Below are 17,770 nucleotides of genomic sequence, written 5' to 3'. Positions count from 1 at the left end.
TCCAGTGAAATGAGAATGGTTTAGGGAAAGCTACTCCTGCAGCCGTGTCAGTATCGTGCAGCAGTAGTAACATGCTCTAGGTAAGTGGAATCATGTCATGCCAGAGGACTTGTTTAGCAATATCTTCCTCTCCAAGAATGAAATCTCATCACTGTTCCAGTGTGTAAGGCAGTGGGTTGAGGTAGAAGTCTGGTTCTAAGATGTAAGGGTCACTGGTAGAGTTAAATTAGGAGGCAGATGCATTAGCTCCTTTTACCCCTTTCCTCAAGTTCTAACAAAGAGGTAATACAGCGGCAATCATCCAAGACCTTCTCGGTGTGGTCCATGGATCATCTCCATCAGCATCACCTGGCAGATGTGTGAATGGACCAGATCTTGTGAACAGAGCTGATATGGGCAGTGCTCGTGACTCTGCATTTTAATAGGGCACCAGGCAACCAAAGTAAGAGGTTTTCTTGTTTCTTTTTCTAAGAAACTCTTGAACACTTGCTTTGTATTTACTGACACTTAAAAAGTCAACACCTTGACTCTGGAGCAAAACTGAGTCCTGTGTGAGTCTTGGGCTTTTCCCGATAGCTTGGCATCTGAACCCTTAACTGAGGAGGCGGTAGGCCAGACCTGGGACTGACGCTGCTTCCCCAGCCCTCTTCCCCAGGGTCATCCTGGGGGACATGCATGTGTGATCCTCTTTCTGGGAACACCCAAAAGTTCTCTGGGAGTCCTTTACAAAGACGTTTGGTCCCACACTGGATCTGTCTTCTGTGCAGAGCCCTCCCCAGGGCCTTTCTGTGAGAACACGTGAGGCCTTGGAGCTCAGCTTCAGAGACAGGGACAGACTGCATCATTTATTCCATGTCTGCGGCCACTGCCGTTGGTGTCTGTCTGGTAAGTGGTCCAGGTCCTACTTCCACTAAGTATTGCCTCTACTGGATGTAGTAGTTGCTCTAGCCACACCACTGCTGCCACGACCCCACTGTACCTTTCTTCCAATGAGGAAGGCCACCTGTTAACCCAGCCCCCCATCCAGCCCTCCTCAGATCCTCTGGGAAGCCCCTGCATTATCCCTGTTTCCTCACTTCTTTGCTCTCCTATCCCTTTACCCCCGGACCCACTCTCACCTGCTTTCCTTTCTCATGCCAGAAGACAGTGCCTGCCCCACTGACCTGGCGGACACGTGTTTAGGCCTTCCAGGAGGGATTCTTTCTCCCATTCGTGGCTTAGCCAGAGCCTTGTTGGGAGTGAAAGCCAGGGAGGCCCTCCTGAAACATCTTTTCTTTGAGGATTCTATGTAGCCACAGGCCCAAAGCCAAACTGGCCTGGAAATGAGGCCTTCCTTTTGGTAAGGATGCTCACAACTATCACGTCTGTCGACACCTGCCTCACTTGGTGAGTTTTTTTTTTTTATGTCAGAAGATGATTCATTCCAGGCTTCAGATGGGGCTGCCAACTCTGATATAACCTCAGCACAAACGTGCCACAAGGTGTGAGGAAACCACACCAGCCTCTGTCCTCCCACAGAGCTTGGAGGATCGGGGAGGGACAAGGGGACACACATCAAAGCCCAGGGGCTGGTGATCACACTTCTGCTCGGTTTTACCATCTTTCTTCAGAAACTGTGGGGTGTGGGAAAAGTAAAAGGCTGACCTTTCTGTCAACCCTAACCCACTTTGAATGGCTTTCATAATAGCCTTGCTCTTCCCCTGAGTTTTGATGGCTTCAACTTCAGCTGCTCCCTCAAAAAAAGCCCCTTTTCTCATCTTGGGTGACAGGTTTCACTGTCTATTTGCTTTTTAGAGGTGTGTGGGTGGCAAACTTCTCCCGCCAGATTTTTCCCACGCATCTTCAAACCGAAAGGGCTGACCCTGCTGAGCGGGTCCTTCTGAGTCACTGGGGATTCCCTACGTCTTCCAGCCCCGCAGGCCGGAGGCGCGGCACCTCTGAGTACCATGGAGCCTGCGGACGCTGAGTTGGCTGGGTTTCCTGGATGGCAGGTGAGGCCTGGAAAACCTGGAGCAGGCCTGGTGCTTTCGGCTCACTCAGTGTTCTAGTTAGTGGGTGACGTGGGATGGATGTTCTGATATGGAAGCCCCCGATGGTGGCCCCCGCGGCAGCACAGCCCCTCTGTGACTCGGTTGGTTCTTGTTCTCATCGCCCGCCCACGTGGCTACCAAGCCTCTGGAGGGGCTGTCCTCCTAATAAAGGACCCCTTTTGCTGTGCTGTTCGGGCCCTTGGATAAACCAAACTTCCCTTACTTCAGCCTGCTCGCTGGACAGTAAGAGGCTTGCTTTGAGATGGGGTGCAGGTGGGTAGGACTGAGTGACCAGCTCAGCTCCGTCCTCCCCAAACTTCCTCCTGCCCTCTGCCCATCTCTACCAGGGGCGTTTCAGTAGCTTTCCCCTGGCCGAGGTGGTACCTTAGCTGACTAAGGTGCTGGGACCAACCACTGTCCCCAGTGATTCAGTAACTGCTGAGCACTTATGTGTCTGGCATGGTGCTGACGCGGCCATGGGGCTGAGGGAAAGGAGGGAAGTGAAGGGGGAGGAAACTGCTCCTTGTCCTCAGGGGAGAACAGGGTTACACAGTGTAATTTATTCCTGAGTAACTGACTGAAGGAGGCCACGTGGGAACCTGCAGGGAGACGGCGGAGGGAGGGCCGGGGGTGTTCCATGGGTGCAAGGTACTCGAGGGAAGGAGCCCCCGTCACCCCTGGATGTGGGCTGTGAGGTGAGTGCAGGGGACTGTGGGCCTGAGCTCAACCCCACTGGGCCGGGAGTGACGGGCTGCAGTGGGGGTGCGGACTCCTCCGTCTGCCCCGCCTCCGCTGGCCCTGCTCCTACCACAGATGAACCCATCGTGGGTGGAGGCCAGCCATGACTCCTCCCCTCCCCAGGATTCTGGTAAATCAGCAGTCCGCTCTCTGCTCAGAGTGTCTCAGGAGTGCCAGAGGGGAGCTGGGGCGCTGAGCTGAGGGCAGCCCACCTGGCGGGGCCCTGGCTCAGGCAGACCCAAACACCAGCCGCAGGGTAGTCCGGGAAGTACCCGGACATCAGGCCCTGTGACCTCTGGGAACGCCCGCTGACTCCAGTCCCCCCAGAAAGCTGCCATGCGAGATGATGCTCTGTCTTCCAGTGGGGCAGCTCCCCCCGGACTCCGACTCCGGTGTGGCTCACTGCGTCACTTGCCTTGGGTCCCCGTGGAACAAAAGATGATACTACTCTCAGTATCATAGTGTTTCCTTTATTTAAATCCCAAGGTTAAAAATACAACACTTCCAAATGGTATAGCAAGTGCTATGAAGGAGTATGTCTTGGGATACAAACGTTTCCCACCCCCACCACGCAGGTGGGGTGATGGCATTTGATATGCTTCTGGGCAATTCTTTGGCAGGTAAGAATGAAACAGGTTCCCAGACCTGCTATCCCATAAGGCTGTGAGAATTAAAGCTTGGTCAGTTAAAGTGCAATCCGATTTGGAGGCTGCTCAGCCGAGGTGTGGGTGTTGCTCTGCAGCCATCAGAGGCAGGAGCATCTCTGGAACACACTCACCCGAAGGTTCTAAGGCAACCTTTTTATCAGACAGGCTTCCCAAAATTTAAAGATACACTATATTATTTTTTAAAAGTGCTTAAGAGGGAAAAGGCAGTATTCATTGTTTCCTGTTTCCTTGGAAGAATCACAATGAAATGAAAAAACTGGCCCAAGTTTCCACAAAAAAGTGCCTTTTGGGTAAGTGTTCTGTAGTCATGAACAGCTGACTCGAGAGTCTGTGTGGCAGGAGCCTGGGCCTGAGCGCCACGAGGGCTTCTCTGGGCCGTAGCGCTCAGCACCTCAGAGCTGACGGTGGGGGTTGCCAAGGCGGCCTTTTTAAAGTGGGACTCCTGCAAAATTGTATCGGGGATGTCTAACCAGTATCATAAAAAAGACTGTGATTTAATTTGATTTCATCAAATGGGGATTTCATTTCACTCGAGTCTGAATGTCTTCACCACTTTAGGTGGGTGACAACTTAAAAATTTCAGAAAAGCAATCTCCTTTATTTTTAAGTTATACTACCTGGCTTTTCATCTCTGCTTTCCAAACTCTGTGGGGTTTTTCAGCCCCAGATTCCTGCTAGACAATTTCTTGGCCCACTCTTGGTCCAGTCGCCTTGGGGTCCGGTGGGTTGCAGCAGGAGTGCTCTGCACAGGCCTCACTTTATCCCAGTCTTGTTGTGGATGGATGTGCCTGACAGAGGCAGTGTTTCCGGATGAAGCTGATCGGTGCTCTGAGGCGGCTGTGAACAAGGTGGCCAGTATTGGTATCAAAAGTAAGGGACTGTCATTCAGAGAGCTGGCGATCAAGGGGCTGCATTTTTGTCTTTTTTAAAAAATAGTTTTTCCTGGGATCCCAAGAATGTTTCCCTCTTGTTAATTTCTAGTGTTACTCGGTCTGCTGTGACTGTGCAGTAGCTGTACTTCACTGTCATTTGCATTTTTCAAGGAGCACCTCAATCCCAAAACCTCAGTAAAGATTGGAACCTATTAAAAATGAAGGTATTTATACAAGCCACATTGCAATAGGTCAAGATAATTCTCTAGCTGCATAGGTCATAGCAAACTCGAGCTCACACAGCAAAGTAATGAAGGACAGGCATCTGTCCAGCCCAGAAAAATAAATATGCTCAGAGTCAGTGTGTGACTGCAGGGGTATCTGGCTGTCCTCTGAACCCAAAGGCCTTTCTGCCCACCTGTAGTCAATATTCAAAGTGGTGCACGCCACAAGGGGACCCTGCAGTCCTGGAGCAGCTCTGGGTCGGCTTCACAAGAGCCGAGCAGTTTCTGAGCTATAATTGGTCCCCTGTCAGGCTGAGTGACAGAGGTTCAGAAGGGTCTTGGATGGAATGTCCCAGGCCTTTCACAGCAAACACATCAGCCACTTGGTAAACGTTGATTTTACTTGCAGACAAGAGCAGTGCCACCAGCAGAAGGCCATAAGCTTGGCTAGAGTCCGCAGGGTCCTGGGAATGCTAAGCACTCAGAACAAGACTCCAGACGGCTTTGGGTTCTCTTGTTTCTTTCTCGTGGTGAATCAGCTACTTCTGATATCCTCTCCAAGAGGGTGGTGAATTCAAAGGCAAGCTAATTTGCTCTGTAACAATCTTCAGGCTGTGTGGCATGCATGTGAGGACAAGCATGAATCTAGGAGAGTCTCCGGGGCCTGGGTGCTGGGCACAGTTGGGTTCTTGGCCAGGAGATGCTAGAGACCTCGATGGCTTTCTGCCAAAGGCAGCTGCCCCAAGGAAAGAGAGCACACAAGGTTCAGCTTTTCTCTGGGCTAACTTCTCTAGAAGGTTCTGTTCACCACTCCCTCTGCCCTGCTCACACTGAACAGAAGTGCTCAAGCATCCTAAGCAAAAGGTCTGAGGCCACGGCAAAGGTTACTTCCTCCTGCCCCATGAGAGTCCTCTCTGCTGGTATTGGTGGCTGTGGAGTCTGCGCTGGACTTGGCCTGGGGTCCCTGACCCATTCTCAAGCTCTCAAAAGCAGTCAGACTAGGCTTGTAGATGACAAAATGAAGTTTTTGGGCAGTGTGACTTGGACCTGCTGGGCCCAGCACTCAGATCCTCAGACACCCTCCCTAGCGCTCTCTCCCTCATCCCTGGTCAAAGGGAGTCACTTCATCAGATGCCCTGCTCACTGAAGAATCTGGGCCCTGACTGCAGGCAGTTGGCCTTCATGAACAAGGCCCAAAGAGGCCATCAAAGGTGAGCTCTCTGTGGTAGGAGAAGAAAAGGGCCGCAGAGAATAGGAAGATCATCTCCTTCCTGTCGTGTGAAATGAAACAGGATTCATCTGCACCACGGGGAGATGGCTCCTGGGTGTCAGGTGCAGGCTGAACAGCATGAAGTGGGCAAATGGAAGCTGGGGAATCCAGCAGGTGGGGAGTGGGGACCAAGAGGTGAGCACAGTGTAGATTTATGAATTCTGCCTGAATTATACATTTGAGCTACCAAAGAGTTTTGTTAAGAAGGCTCTAACTTTTGAAAAGTGGTTCTTACTCTGATTATGGTCGTTGGTGAACATGTCTGCAGGTGAGGAAAACCTCTCGTTGTATAAACAAAGCTGGCAGCTAACGAGTGAGCCCTGATGGCGAGTGCACGACCCTGCTCTTTGGTCATGGCTCTGATGTGGGCCAGCATTCGGGCTTTAGCTGTTCATATACGTCATCAACTGCAGGCCCTCAGGGTGGTGGGCAGGTTCAGGTCCCCTGGGCATCTTCAGTTCTGATTTTCAGGGCAAGGTTTTGAGCTGTTAAGGCCTGGGTGAGTGAAGAGCTTCGCCTGAGGGTAGCACTGTCCAGACAGGAGGGCCAGGAGGAAAGTGCAGCCAGAGTCCCCTCCAAAATCACAAATCTGCTGAGGCAGGGAGGGACAGGCACGTGACAGGAAAAGCTGGTTGGGGTTTCAGGAGGGTCCCCAGGCACCTTGACTGTCATGATGGCCTGTGGCCTCCTTCCCTAGGATGACACACAGGACTGGCCAGGACATCCTAGCCCACAGTCACCTGGATGCCTGGCCCTGGGGTGGGCAGGGTGAGGCCACTCTCTCCAGGGGCAGGACTCAGGCGTCCCATAAGCACCTGAGCTCCCAGGGGCCACTGATGGGCTCCTGAATGTTTAAGCCTTTGGCAGAGTGTCCCTTTGGGCATGAGGACAGTTGGGTCCCTAATCAATGGAAACGTTGCTTGAGCCCTTAAAAGCTGCAGGGGATTAAGAGTGATGGCGCACAGTGCCGAGCACACCGAGCTCCGGGAGATGCAACTCTGAGAAACAGCCGGGGCCTGGCTCCCAGAGCTGCACAGCTGATCCGGCTTCGGGGCAGCTGCTATTTTTTTGTTCAGTTTTTTTTTTAGTGCTTTATAAGTGACAGGTGAGGAAGAATAGTGTTTCCTGTAGATAAGTGAAACTACTAAAATCCAGGTGCTTGAGCCTATGGGAAATCGCTTCCATCATAGATCACAGGCCTGTCAACTGTCAAGTGATAAAATACTTTCTTGGAGACAAACCTGAGGAAACAGAAATGGGAGAGGAGGGTGTTACACGAGGGCTGCGGTTGGGGCATCTGGGGTGCCGCAGTAGGGCTTGTGGGGAGACCTCTGCTAGGAGGGGGCCCCTCACAGAGGGCGTGGCCTCTTCTTGGACACACACCCCCTTTCCTGTCTAGCAGAATTCCCTCCCTGCAAAGGTCAGGGGGTGTTGGGACATCGCCATGGACTTTCCTGGGCCTTGGGCACCCCCATCCCATCCCATGTGGTGGCCCCCCTTCCCCAGCCATGCTACTGTGAAGAAGCCTGGGGCCTGGGCAATGGCACCTGCAGGGGCACGGGAGCAGTGGGCAGAGCAGGCACTGAGAGGAGGTATACATGGTGGAGGCGAGTACAGAGTTTATTTTGACTAGCATCTAAATCTGTTTTGTCGTCCATGGTTGGGCAATCTCGAGTAGGCCTCTGAGATGACCTCAATGGGCTAAGGCCAGACTTTGTTACAGCACCACAGCCACCTCCAGTGATAACTGGGAGCCTGCTTGGGGCGTGGGATGGCATTCTGCCTTCAGCATGCCACCCTGTGGCCTGTAAATCCACAGAGAGGCTCAGTGGGGTAGGGACAATGCTCTCTGCCACTGCAGAGGAACTGGGTCTCAGCTAAGGCCACAGAGGGAGAGCAGAGCCTGTGCCTGGCCGGCCCCACCCACTCTCCTGCCCACTGCTCACTCTCCTAACCTCTCCTTTGGTGGGCCCTTGGTCACAGTCCTGGGAGTTCAAGGCACCAATATGGCGAGGTCTGGCACAGCTTTCCTCTAGAGAATCTTATCGAGTTATTCTGTTAAACGCCAGTGGGCTGGGAAGGGTACCCACGCGGGGGGATGCAGCCACTAGCTCAGGGCCCACACAGAGAGGATGTGGCTGGGTGCTGATCAGGCAGGTCTCATGAAAGAGGCAGCCCCCAGAACCCTCCTACACTGCTGGTGGGAATGTGAGCTAGTTCAACCATTGTGGAAAGCAATATGGAGGTTCCTCAAAAAACTAAAAATAGAAATACCATTTGACCCAGGAATTCCACTCCTAGGAATTTACCCTAAGAATATAATTTCTCAGATTCAAAAAGACATATGCACCCCTATGTTTATCGCAGCACTTTTTACAATAGCCAAGATATGGAAGCAACCTAAGTGTCCATCAGTAGATGGATGGATAAAGACGAGGTGGTACATATATACAATGGAATACTATTCAGCCACAAGAAAGAAACAAATCCTATGATTTGCAACAACACAGATGGAGGTAGAGGGTATTATGCTCAGTGAAGTAAGCCAGGCGGAGAAAGACAAGTACCAAATGATTTCCCTCATTTGTGGAGTATAACAACAAAGCAAAACTGAAGGAACAAAATAGCAGCAGACTCACAGACTCCGAGAAGAGACTACTGGTTACCAAAGGGGACGGGTGGGGGAGGGTGGGTGGGGAGGGAGGGAGAAGGGGATAGAGGTGTATTATGATTAGTACACATGGTGTGTGGGGGATCATGGGGAAAACAGTGTAACACAGAGAAGAGAAGTAGTGACTCTGTGGCATCTTACTACACTGATGGACAGTGACTGCATTGGGGTATGGGGGGAACACGATAATATGGGTAAATGTAATAACCACATTGTTTTTTCATGTGAAACCTTCATAAGAGTGTATATCAATAATACCTTAATAAAAAAAAAAGAGGCAGCCCCAATTAAGAGCTTATGCTGAAGCCAGAAGACATACAAGGGACAGCAACCTTAACCAGCAACCTTTATGACCCCTGTCTCATGCCTCCATGAAGCAGGGCCCCTGGCTTATGCTCAACCAATGTTGAATCTTTCTCCCACTTCCTTCCTTGGCAGCCCCTCCAGCCTTCTCTCCCTGTATTCCCAAATGCCACCCCACAAGCCTCCTGGACCTGCGTCTGGTGTTTTGATACAGTGCTTCCAGAGACATCACACAATGCTCCCATTTCCATGACAGAAAGGTCCAGGGGCTGTGCCTCACAGTTCTGGACCTATTTATCTCAAGCTTTAGCCTTCATTCCTCCATTTCTCTGTTTCTCATCCATCCATCCATCCATCTACCCATCCACCCACTCATCCACTCATCCATCCGTCCACTCATCCATCCATCCATCCATCCATCCATCCATCCATCCACCCACTCGTCCACTCATCCATCCATCCATCCATCCATCCATCCATCTATCCATCCATCCATCCACCCACTCATCCACTCATCCATCCATCCATCCACCCATCCACCCACTCATCCATCCATCTATCCATCCATGCATCCATCCACCCACTCATCCACTCATCCATCTATCCATCCATCCATCCATCCACCCATCCACCCACTCATCCACTCATCCATCCATCCATCCATCCGTCCACTCATCCATCCATCCATCCACCCATCCACCCACTCGTCCACTCATCCATCCATCCATCCATCCACCCACTAGTCCACTCATCCATCCATCCATCCATCCATCCATCCATCCATCCATCCATCCATCCATCCATCCACCCACTCGTCCACTCATCCATCCATCCATTCACCCATCCATCCACCCACTCATCCATCCATCCATCCATCCATCCATCCATCCACCCATCCATCCATCCATCCATCCACCCACCCACCCATACACCCACTTGTCCACTCATCCATCCATCCATCCACCCACCCATCCATCCACCCATCCACCCACTCATCCATCCATCCATCCATCCATCCATCCATCCATCCATCCATCCATCCATCCATCCATCCATCCATCCATCCATCCATCCATCCATCCACCCATCCATCCATCCATCCATCCATCCATCCATCCATCCATCCACCCATCCATCCATCCATCCATCCATCCATCCATCCATCCATCCATCCATCCATCCATCCAATCCTTCCACTGTGTTTAATGAGCTCCTTCTTTGCGCTCAGCACTGGGAACCTGGACATCAGAGATGGGCGGGAGAGCACAGCAGTTAAGAGTCCAGAGTCTGGTAGTGGCCATCTGAATTCAGTGGTAGAAATGGCTCTGCCACTAGCTGTGGGACTTGGGAGTGGCACTTTTACCCCTGTGGTCCTCAGTCCCTTAATAGGAACATGAGAGAAAGACAGACCCTGCTACATAGGGATGCTGTGGGGCTTGAGTCAGCTCTTGAGGAGTGGAGGGCTGAGAGCACACCTGACATGCAGTAGGACTCCACAAACATTAGCCATGTTCTGAAATCTGTAACAGATGCTGAACACCACAGTACAGAGGACTAAAATTAAAAAACTATTAATAATACATTACTGGTAACTAAATACTCTCTTTTAATGTGACCTCTGTTCTTATCATTTGGATGGCAGTGGATGAGGTGGCCCCTACCTGGAAAAGGTGTTGTCGAAGACAAGCAGGTAGATGCCCGGCGCGCGGACCTTGAGACTGCCTTGGATGCTCTCCTGGTGGGAATTGCACCGGGTCATGGGAATGAGCACCTGGGAGGAAGAGCGGATGAGAAGAAGTGTGACCGAAGCTGAGAGGCCCACGGACTGTCTAGGCAGACCCTTTATCTCTGAAGAGGACACTGAGGCTGGAGGAGGCCAAGTCCCGAGGTCACAGCTGAGCAAGGCTGGGGCTGGGACCAGCCCCCAGGAACGGTGGGGTGCCTCCACATGCCCTGTGCTTGTTGACAACTTGCAGTAGGGGTAGACCATGGGTATGAATTTCATCCAGAATCATGAACTAGTCAGCACCCCAAAAGAGTGGTTCCCCGGTCTCCTCTGACCATGCCCAATGCCAGAACACTCCACCATCTGGGGAGCAGTTTTTCTGTCTTCAGGAAGCGGGGCCTTGTTCTAGGTGAAATCCATCTGTCTGCACACAGTCCAAGTTGGCTTTACTTATCTCCTGATGGCCTGCAGCTCTGATACAAAGCAAGGGTTCTATGCTAAATGGAAGAAGCCAGTCACAAAAGGCCACATAGACAGAAAGTAGGTTGCTGGTTGCTGGGGTGAAGGCTGAGGAGTGACTGCTAGTAGATAGTTTCTTTGGGGGATGATGAAATGATCTAAAATTAGATGGTTGTACAACTCTGTGAACACACTAAAAACCAATGAATTATACAACTTAAATGAGTGACTTATATGGTGTTTGAATCATATCTTGATAAAGCTGCTTAAAAAATAAAAAGCCAAATGTTTTTGCCTCTAGTCCTGGTTCCTCCCCTGACTTTCTCTGTGGCCATTGAGCTTCTCTGGCCAAACATGAGTCCTCTATCTCAAGAGAGAGCAGGGCCTGGGTCCTGCTCCCTCCATCGTGCCCAGGCTGCAGGACATGGGCAGCCTCCAGTCCCTGGGCTGCTGCTTCTCTCCTCAGGTTCCTTCCCAAATTCACAGTCCCTACCTCAACATCCAGGCATTACCTTGATGGGGAAAGTCATTCTAGGGAGGGTGGCCCAGGTGCCACTACAGATGGGGCTGGCCTCCTTCTGTGAGGTGTTGTCCACTTGGATGCCTCTTCCCAGCCCAGCCCTCCCCTCCCCTCCCCTCCTCTCCCCTCCGCTCCCCTCCCCTGCTCTCCTATCACTTTTCCTGGTTCGGCCCAGGGGTCTGCTGCCCCGATTGCTGCTCCCTGGGCTGGGTTAGGGGAGGAGCGTCTTGCCCACCCTTGTCACGACACACGTACATATTTACTAGAATTTACATGAATCACAGTTGCCTGTTTACTAGGGTCTCTCTCTGATGACACTGTGGGCTCAAGGGCGGATCCCATGTTGCCCGTTGTCTATAGCCCCAGGGCGCTCCACAGAGCCCAGTCCTTAGCAGAAGCTCAGTAACTGGTTGTGAACAACTGCAAGTGTGCAGCACAGTTGCTCGGGTCCCACCTCTACAGTCACAGACCCTGCGTGCTGCAGCCTGCACGGCACCATTGCTTCCTCTGAGGCCCGGGCTGGTCAGCAGATTGCACGGGGCATCACTAGGGTAGCGGTGAGGACGTGGGCCTGGAAACAAGTTCCCTGGTCTGATATCTACTCAGGGGACCTCAAGTGGAAATAACGGCTGCTCCCTTCAGCTGGGGGGATGCTGGGAGGCCAAAGAACTCCCGAGCACCCTTCTTGCTCACCCTGAAGACGGGCTCCTTCTGCCCCCTGGCGTCCACTCTGAGAAAGACAATGGCAGCCATCGCCCCAGAAGGCCACGGGAAGCCAAAGAGGAAAGCTATGAGGAAAGCTCCTCTACCTCCCGAGCTCCTGATTTCCGGCCGGAACACAAGCGTCCCACGGCCATGAGGTTTGGTGGGTGAGTGACTGGCAAGGGGAGAGGCCCACAGCTCAGCCATGTGTGGGGCAGGTGGAATGGCAGAGGCCTGGATGCCGATTTAGTCACCTCCCTCCCTCCCTGCCACAGCGCCGCCTGCATCGGGAGGCTGCTCTGCTAGGCGCCCGGTAGGCCTCAGGAATACAGGGCGAGCAGCGAAGGCACTGGGGCGAGTCCTCGGCGGTGCAGCCAGCCGTTAGTGTCCGGCTCCAGGCATACTGGCTCACCCGCGGCCTGCCTCTCGGCCCGGGCTCGCCGCTCTGCATCTGCGTCCTCACCTGCCACAGGGGACTGAGGCCTGGCCCGCCCTGCACGCTACCTGCAGGGCTGAGTCTGCATCTGCTCCCAGACCGAAAGCCCCAGGCCCGCCCCGGGGGAGGTTCAGAACCACTCAGGAAGGAAGGGCTCCAAGGCTAGGTAGGTGGCGTGGCTGTGAGCCCCCAAAAGGAAGAGGGGGAGAGCAGCTTCCCAATACGAGCAGACATGAGACTCTCGCAGTCCCAACTCAAGGGAGCTAGATTACATTTTAGGAGTGAATTTGAAGAGGACAGAAATGGCAGCAGGTACCCACAGGGCAGGGCTGCAAACGCAAATGGGCATATGCTCCTCCATGCGGATGCCGGAACAGCAGGAGTGGGCCACTGTGTGCCCCACACCCCAAGCCCTGACCCTGGGCCTTCCCCACCCCCCACCGAGAGCCCCCTAGGGCCCCCACGGCCCCCGTGCACCAGGGACTAATGGATATTATTGCAAAGACTACACAGAAGTCTTGTCTCACATACTTCACTCTGTTTTTTATCATGATTCTTGCCATTCTTACAAAACAGAAATGTCTGGGGTGTGGCCTCAGGAGTGGGTTTAAAAAAGTTCCCCTGGATTTCCAGTGTGCAGCCAAGACCGAAAACTATGGTCCAGGCCATTCATCAATATTCCATGCTTAAAACGTCATAGGAGTTTATGAATGAGTATCTGCCACCAAGATTTCATGCCGAGTCACCCAAGTGATACAATGGCTATATGTCTCCACTGATGTCTTCAAGGTGAGATGCTGAGTCCCCTGAGCTCATGACCAGAAGCAGAGGTCCCTGCCTCCCACAGTGACTCCACACCAAGTCAGGTGCCTGTGTTCCTCTGTGTTTCCCTAATCTATCCCACGGCCAGGTCGAGGCTGTCTGATGCAGAAGCAGCCTCCAGACACTTGGGGACAGAACTCCTGGGCCCCCAGCTGCCTCCTGCCCGATGCCGGACAAGCCCAGCTGCTTTGCGTGCTCTGCGTGGCACCACCCAGAGGGCTTCTCCTTCCATGTCTCCTTCAGCCTGGTTCCTTCCCACATCCCTTCACAGAGGGGCTGCCTGCCCAGCAGAAGGCAGGGTAGACATGACCTTGCTCTGGGAAAGGCCTGCCTAAGCATCCTGCTGTGTGAGAAGAGGCCCGCTGCAGGGAGCCGCCCACCTTGCACTGATCCAGCGGTGTGGCCTCGGCCTCCCGGAAGACCACGCTGAAGGAGATGCTCCTGGGGTCAGAGGAGAAGACCCAGCTGATGGTGAGGCCCGCCTCAGCCACGCTGATGGTGATGAGACTGTAGGTACCGGACCTGACAAACAGCTCCCGGTTGCCCTCCCCGAAGCTGGCGATGTCTTCCACTGTGAGGGGTAACTTTATCCTAAAATACAAATGCAGAGAGGGACCTGATCAAATGGGCAAAGCGCTTGAGTCTGCTGGCCAGGTCGCCTGTTGCCTCAGAAGTGGCTGGAACCCTGGAGACTCTTGCGAGGACAAGCCCTGGGTAAGCCTGACCAACATGCTTAATTAGGGATGAAAAGTTGATGGGCAGCTGACACCAAAACGTGTTTCCTGAGTACTTACTACCTGTCTGGCATAGTTCTAGGCGCTAGGAACACAAGAGTGCAAAACACAGATGACAGCCCTTGCCTGTGTGGAGCCGGCATGGCACCTGCATGCCTGTCAGCACTGAGAGGACGGCCCGAGGTGCCCACGTCCCCTGGGGGCAGGAGGCGAGTACTGGGGTGGTGGCTTTCTGTAGCTCTCCCGAAGCTGCCCTGCTGCTTGGCCATCCATTTTCTCTCCCCCTTACTCGTTCCAACCCCCTGCTTCCCCTTTCTCTAATCTGCACCCACAGAAAGCACACTCACCCTAGACATCTCTCACCCTGTCTGTTGTCCCTCTCAGCGGAAATCTGAGTCCTGCCACAAGATTCCAAGGGGCCACCCTGACTTTTCTTAAATGCCACCCCCTGCACTCTATGATACAGGGGTGACAGGGTAGGATGAGGGCATCGTGGAGACAGGCTTCCTGGGGCCATGTCCCTGGTTCCAATTCTCACCAGGTGGGTAAGAGCCCCTTCCAGGTTTGAAGGGCTTGGCAGTGGCAAGTTCCTCCACTTTCAGGGTCCTTTGCAGGACCCAGAGGGCGACGTGAAGGACACGAAGCGTGGCGCCAGAGGGACCTGGGCTCCGGCAGCTGCCTTGCTTCCTGTCCATTTTAGGGCTCACCCTTTCTTAAGCCTCAGTTTCCTCACCTGCAAACAGGGACCGCCAGGCCTGCCTCCTGACTGGCGTGAGGATTACCTCAGAGGATAAACTGGACAGGAGTGGCCAGTTTGCCTGATGCTCCCTGTGTTGACTGAGTGGCACCCCCTCCCGCACCTTGCTACTCCAGAGGTGGGGTGTCAGCCTGGGGCACAAGGACAAGGCCTCCAGGGCAGAACTGCCCCTTAGCAGTGGTGTGGCCTTGGGCAGGTCTCATCTAGTCAGCCTCAGTGGGGAGGTGTGCCAGGCTCTCTGCTCACAGGCTCCGTGTGTTACCACAACAGCTAAGTGAGGAAGCCAATACCCCCAATTTTACCCACGTAGATGCTAAGATTCAAAAGATGATGAAACTTGATCCAGGTCCACACAAGTCTGACCCGAAGCCATTATCTTTCTACTGTATCAAATTGCCTTTCATGGAGAAGACACATTGCTGTCCCCTTTAATACAGGGGTGGAAACTGAAGCTCAGAGAGGCTAGGTAACTGGCCCAAGGCTGCACAGCAAGTAAACAGTGGCACCAAAAGTTCTGTCTGCCTCCAAAGCTGCGGAGATGGATGGAAAGACTGTCCAAAGCCATGCTAATGAGAAGAGTAATGATTAAAAAATGATTAAAAAAATCAAAATGCACTAAAGAATAGCTCTGGTATCAGCCACTTACCTACATGAAAATTTAATTCCATGTAACATTTTCCCATGTGTTCTTTTAAGCTTTACTTCTAATTATGGTACAAAAGGCCTGGTCCACTATTTATAATTTTTAAGAATCTGAGAGTAGGTAAAGGGTCCATTTTGGAAAAGAGGTCATTCTTACAATCAGGACCCTTACCACATGCAGTCACTCTGACAGAATATGCCTCTGATGCTGGTTCATTTATAATTTTAGGTTCCAGAATTCTCTCCTTGCACCCAGTTATGTGGACTGTGCTTTTAGCCTTTACCTTTCTAGACTTCATCTGCTCAGTAGAGGATATACTCAGTCTCCCCAAAGGCGATACTAATAAAAACAAATCAAGGGTTCACTATCTTTGCTCAAATATAATCTTAAATAAGAGAAGCCTACTGTCTACAGGACTCACGTCATAGTCTACTGGTCTCCCTACCTCAACTCTTGTCCTTCCACAGTCATTTTGCACATGGCAACCAGAGAGATCCTTTTTCAGTGAAAATTAGGTTAAGTCATTCTTCTGTCCCAAACCTCATTTTGGGCTCTCATTTCCCACAAATTAAAAGCCAATGTCTTTACAATGGCCAACAAGGCCTAATGTGATGTGGGTCCCGACTCCCTCTCTGACTGGGATCTCTCTTGCTTTGTCTGCTTCAGCCACACAGCCTCTTTCCCTGTTCTGAGAACATGTCAGGCACTGTCCTGCTCCAGGGCCTCTGAGCTGACTGTTCCCTCATACATCAGCATGGCAACTCCTCCAAGTCTGACCTTCTTGGTGACATTCTATTTAAAATTGTAAATCCCAACACTTGCCCCAGTCTGGTCCCATTTTGTTTCTTTTCCATAGCAAGCCCCACCTTGTGTTGTACTGTATAATTTACTTATTTGCTTGTGCTTATTGCTGTTCCTGCTGGAGTATGAACTGAACACGAGGGCAGGGATCTTTGTTTTGTTCACTATTGAACTCTAAGGACCCTGAATAGTACTTGGCACATAGTAGGTGCTGAGTAAATATCTCTGATTTAGTTACTGCCACCTATTCAATGATTGTTACGCAATTATGCAGACATTGGACACAACACTGGAGAAAAGAAGGAAAATATTCATGCAATATCAACTTTAAAAAGACTGTGAAATAAGACAGAATCTTTATGTTGAAAAATTATGTGTGCATACATATACACACATATGTACATATATATGTATATATATAATATATATAAAGGCCTGGAAAAGTAATTTGCTTACCTCTGTTTTCCTAATCATCTATAACAAAATGTATTGCTCTTACAATAAGAAAACAAAACAAAGTTAATTTCCAAAAAGAAGAACAAAGGGCGTAGGGGTGAGGGAGGGTTGTCCATAAAGGGGCCCAGGAAACTTTGCAGGGTGATGGACCTGTTCTGTATCTCCACTGTGGTCATACAGGGGTGAGTCACTTTTCTTTTCTGGATCTAGGTTTCCTTTTTGGCAGAAATGGGGGCTGGGCCTGGTTGGGCTTTGAGGTCCCTGAGATGAGATAAGCCTCTGGCAGACTGGGCATGGAGCCCAGCAGGATGATTGGTGACTAGAGTGTATTATTTGTCAAAATCCAAGCACTGTACACTACACACTACAAAGTATATAATTATATAGGTATGTAATGATAACTGAAAAAAAGCACTGACTGAAAGCCACCATCAGGGCCAAGCCGGAGCCTCGGGGTGCTTCCCAGCCGAGTCCCAGCACACTGAGACGGTGAATTCCCTGCGAAGGCCAGGGCTCCTCCTTTGGTGCTCCTGCCCCCCAGAGGCACACCCTGGGGATGTCCCATTGAGGGAGCCATCACTTACATCAGTTCTCCAGACTTCAGCAAGCAGATTTCAGCATCCTGCCCCAACAGTATGTCTTCAGTGTCCTCAGGGGTTAGCGAATTTGATGTGGTATCCCTAAAATGTCACAAATGAGAACACAGCCATTTACCAAATCATCAGCACACAGGGTCCCACAGCAGGAGGCCCATAGTCTTGGAGTTGTGCAGCCAACCTTAGAACACACGGGGTCCTTGCGTCGTGAAGGCCATGCAGGCTCTATGGCTAGAGGGCCACCGGGGCTGGGGCCAAGCAGGCAGGGTGGGGAGAGGACCACAGGCGGACTTCCATGGGGCAACTCAGCAGCACCACGAAAGCTGCCTCCTCGGCACCAGC

At 52.0% G+C, this 17,770-nt stretch overlaps 1 protein-coding gene across 2 annotated transcripts in view; it reads right to left on the bottom strand.

Moving 5' to 3' along the window:
- Positions 1-3,218: 3,218 nt before the first annotated feature.
- FYCO1 (FYVE and coiled-coil domain autophagy adaptor 1) overlaps positions 3,219-17,770 on the bottom strand; it is an 82,127-nt gene continuing 67,575 nt past the window's right edge. For both annotated transcript variants that reach the window (XM_036883329.2, XM_036883331.2), the window contains exons 15-18: positions 17,417-17,512; positions 13,822-14,032; positions 10,438-10,547; positions 3,219-7,043 (exon numbers count right to left, since the gene is read on the bottom strand). In XM_036883329.2, the coding sequence (XP_036739224.2) occupies positions 6,968-7,043; positions 10,438-10,547; positions 13,822-14,032; positions 17,417-17,512 (493 nt within the window). In that variant the 3' untranslated portion in view covers positions 3,219-6,967. The remainder of the gene's footprint in view (positions 7,044-10,437; positions 10,548-13,821; positions 14,033-17,416; positions 17,513-17,770) is intronic.

Source organism: Manis pentadactyla, chromosome 1, assembly GCF_030020395.1.
Source record: "Manis pentadactyla isolate mManPen7 chromosome 1, mManPen7.hap1, whole genome shotgun sequence".
NCBI classification, from domain to species: domain Eukaryota; kingdom Metazoa; phylum Chordata; class Mammalia; order Pholidota; family Manidae; genus Manis; species Manis pentadactyla.
The sequence above is the reverse complement of the archived record's forward strand: the minus strand, read 5'-3'. Positions and strand labels throughout refer to the sequence as shown.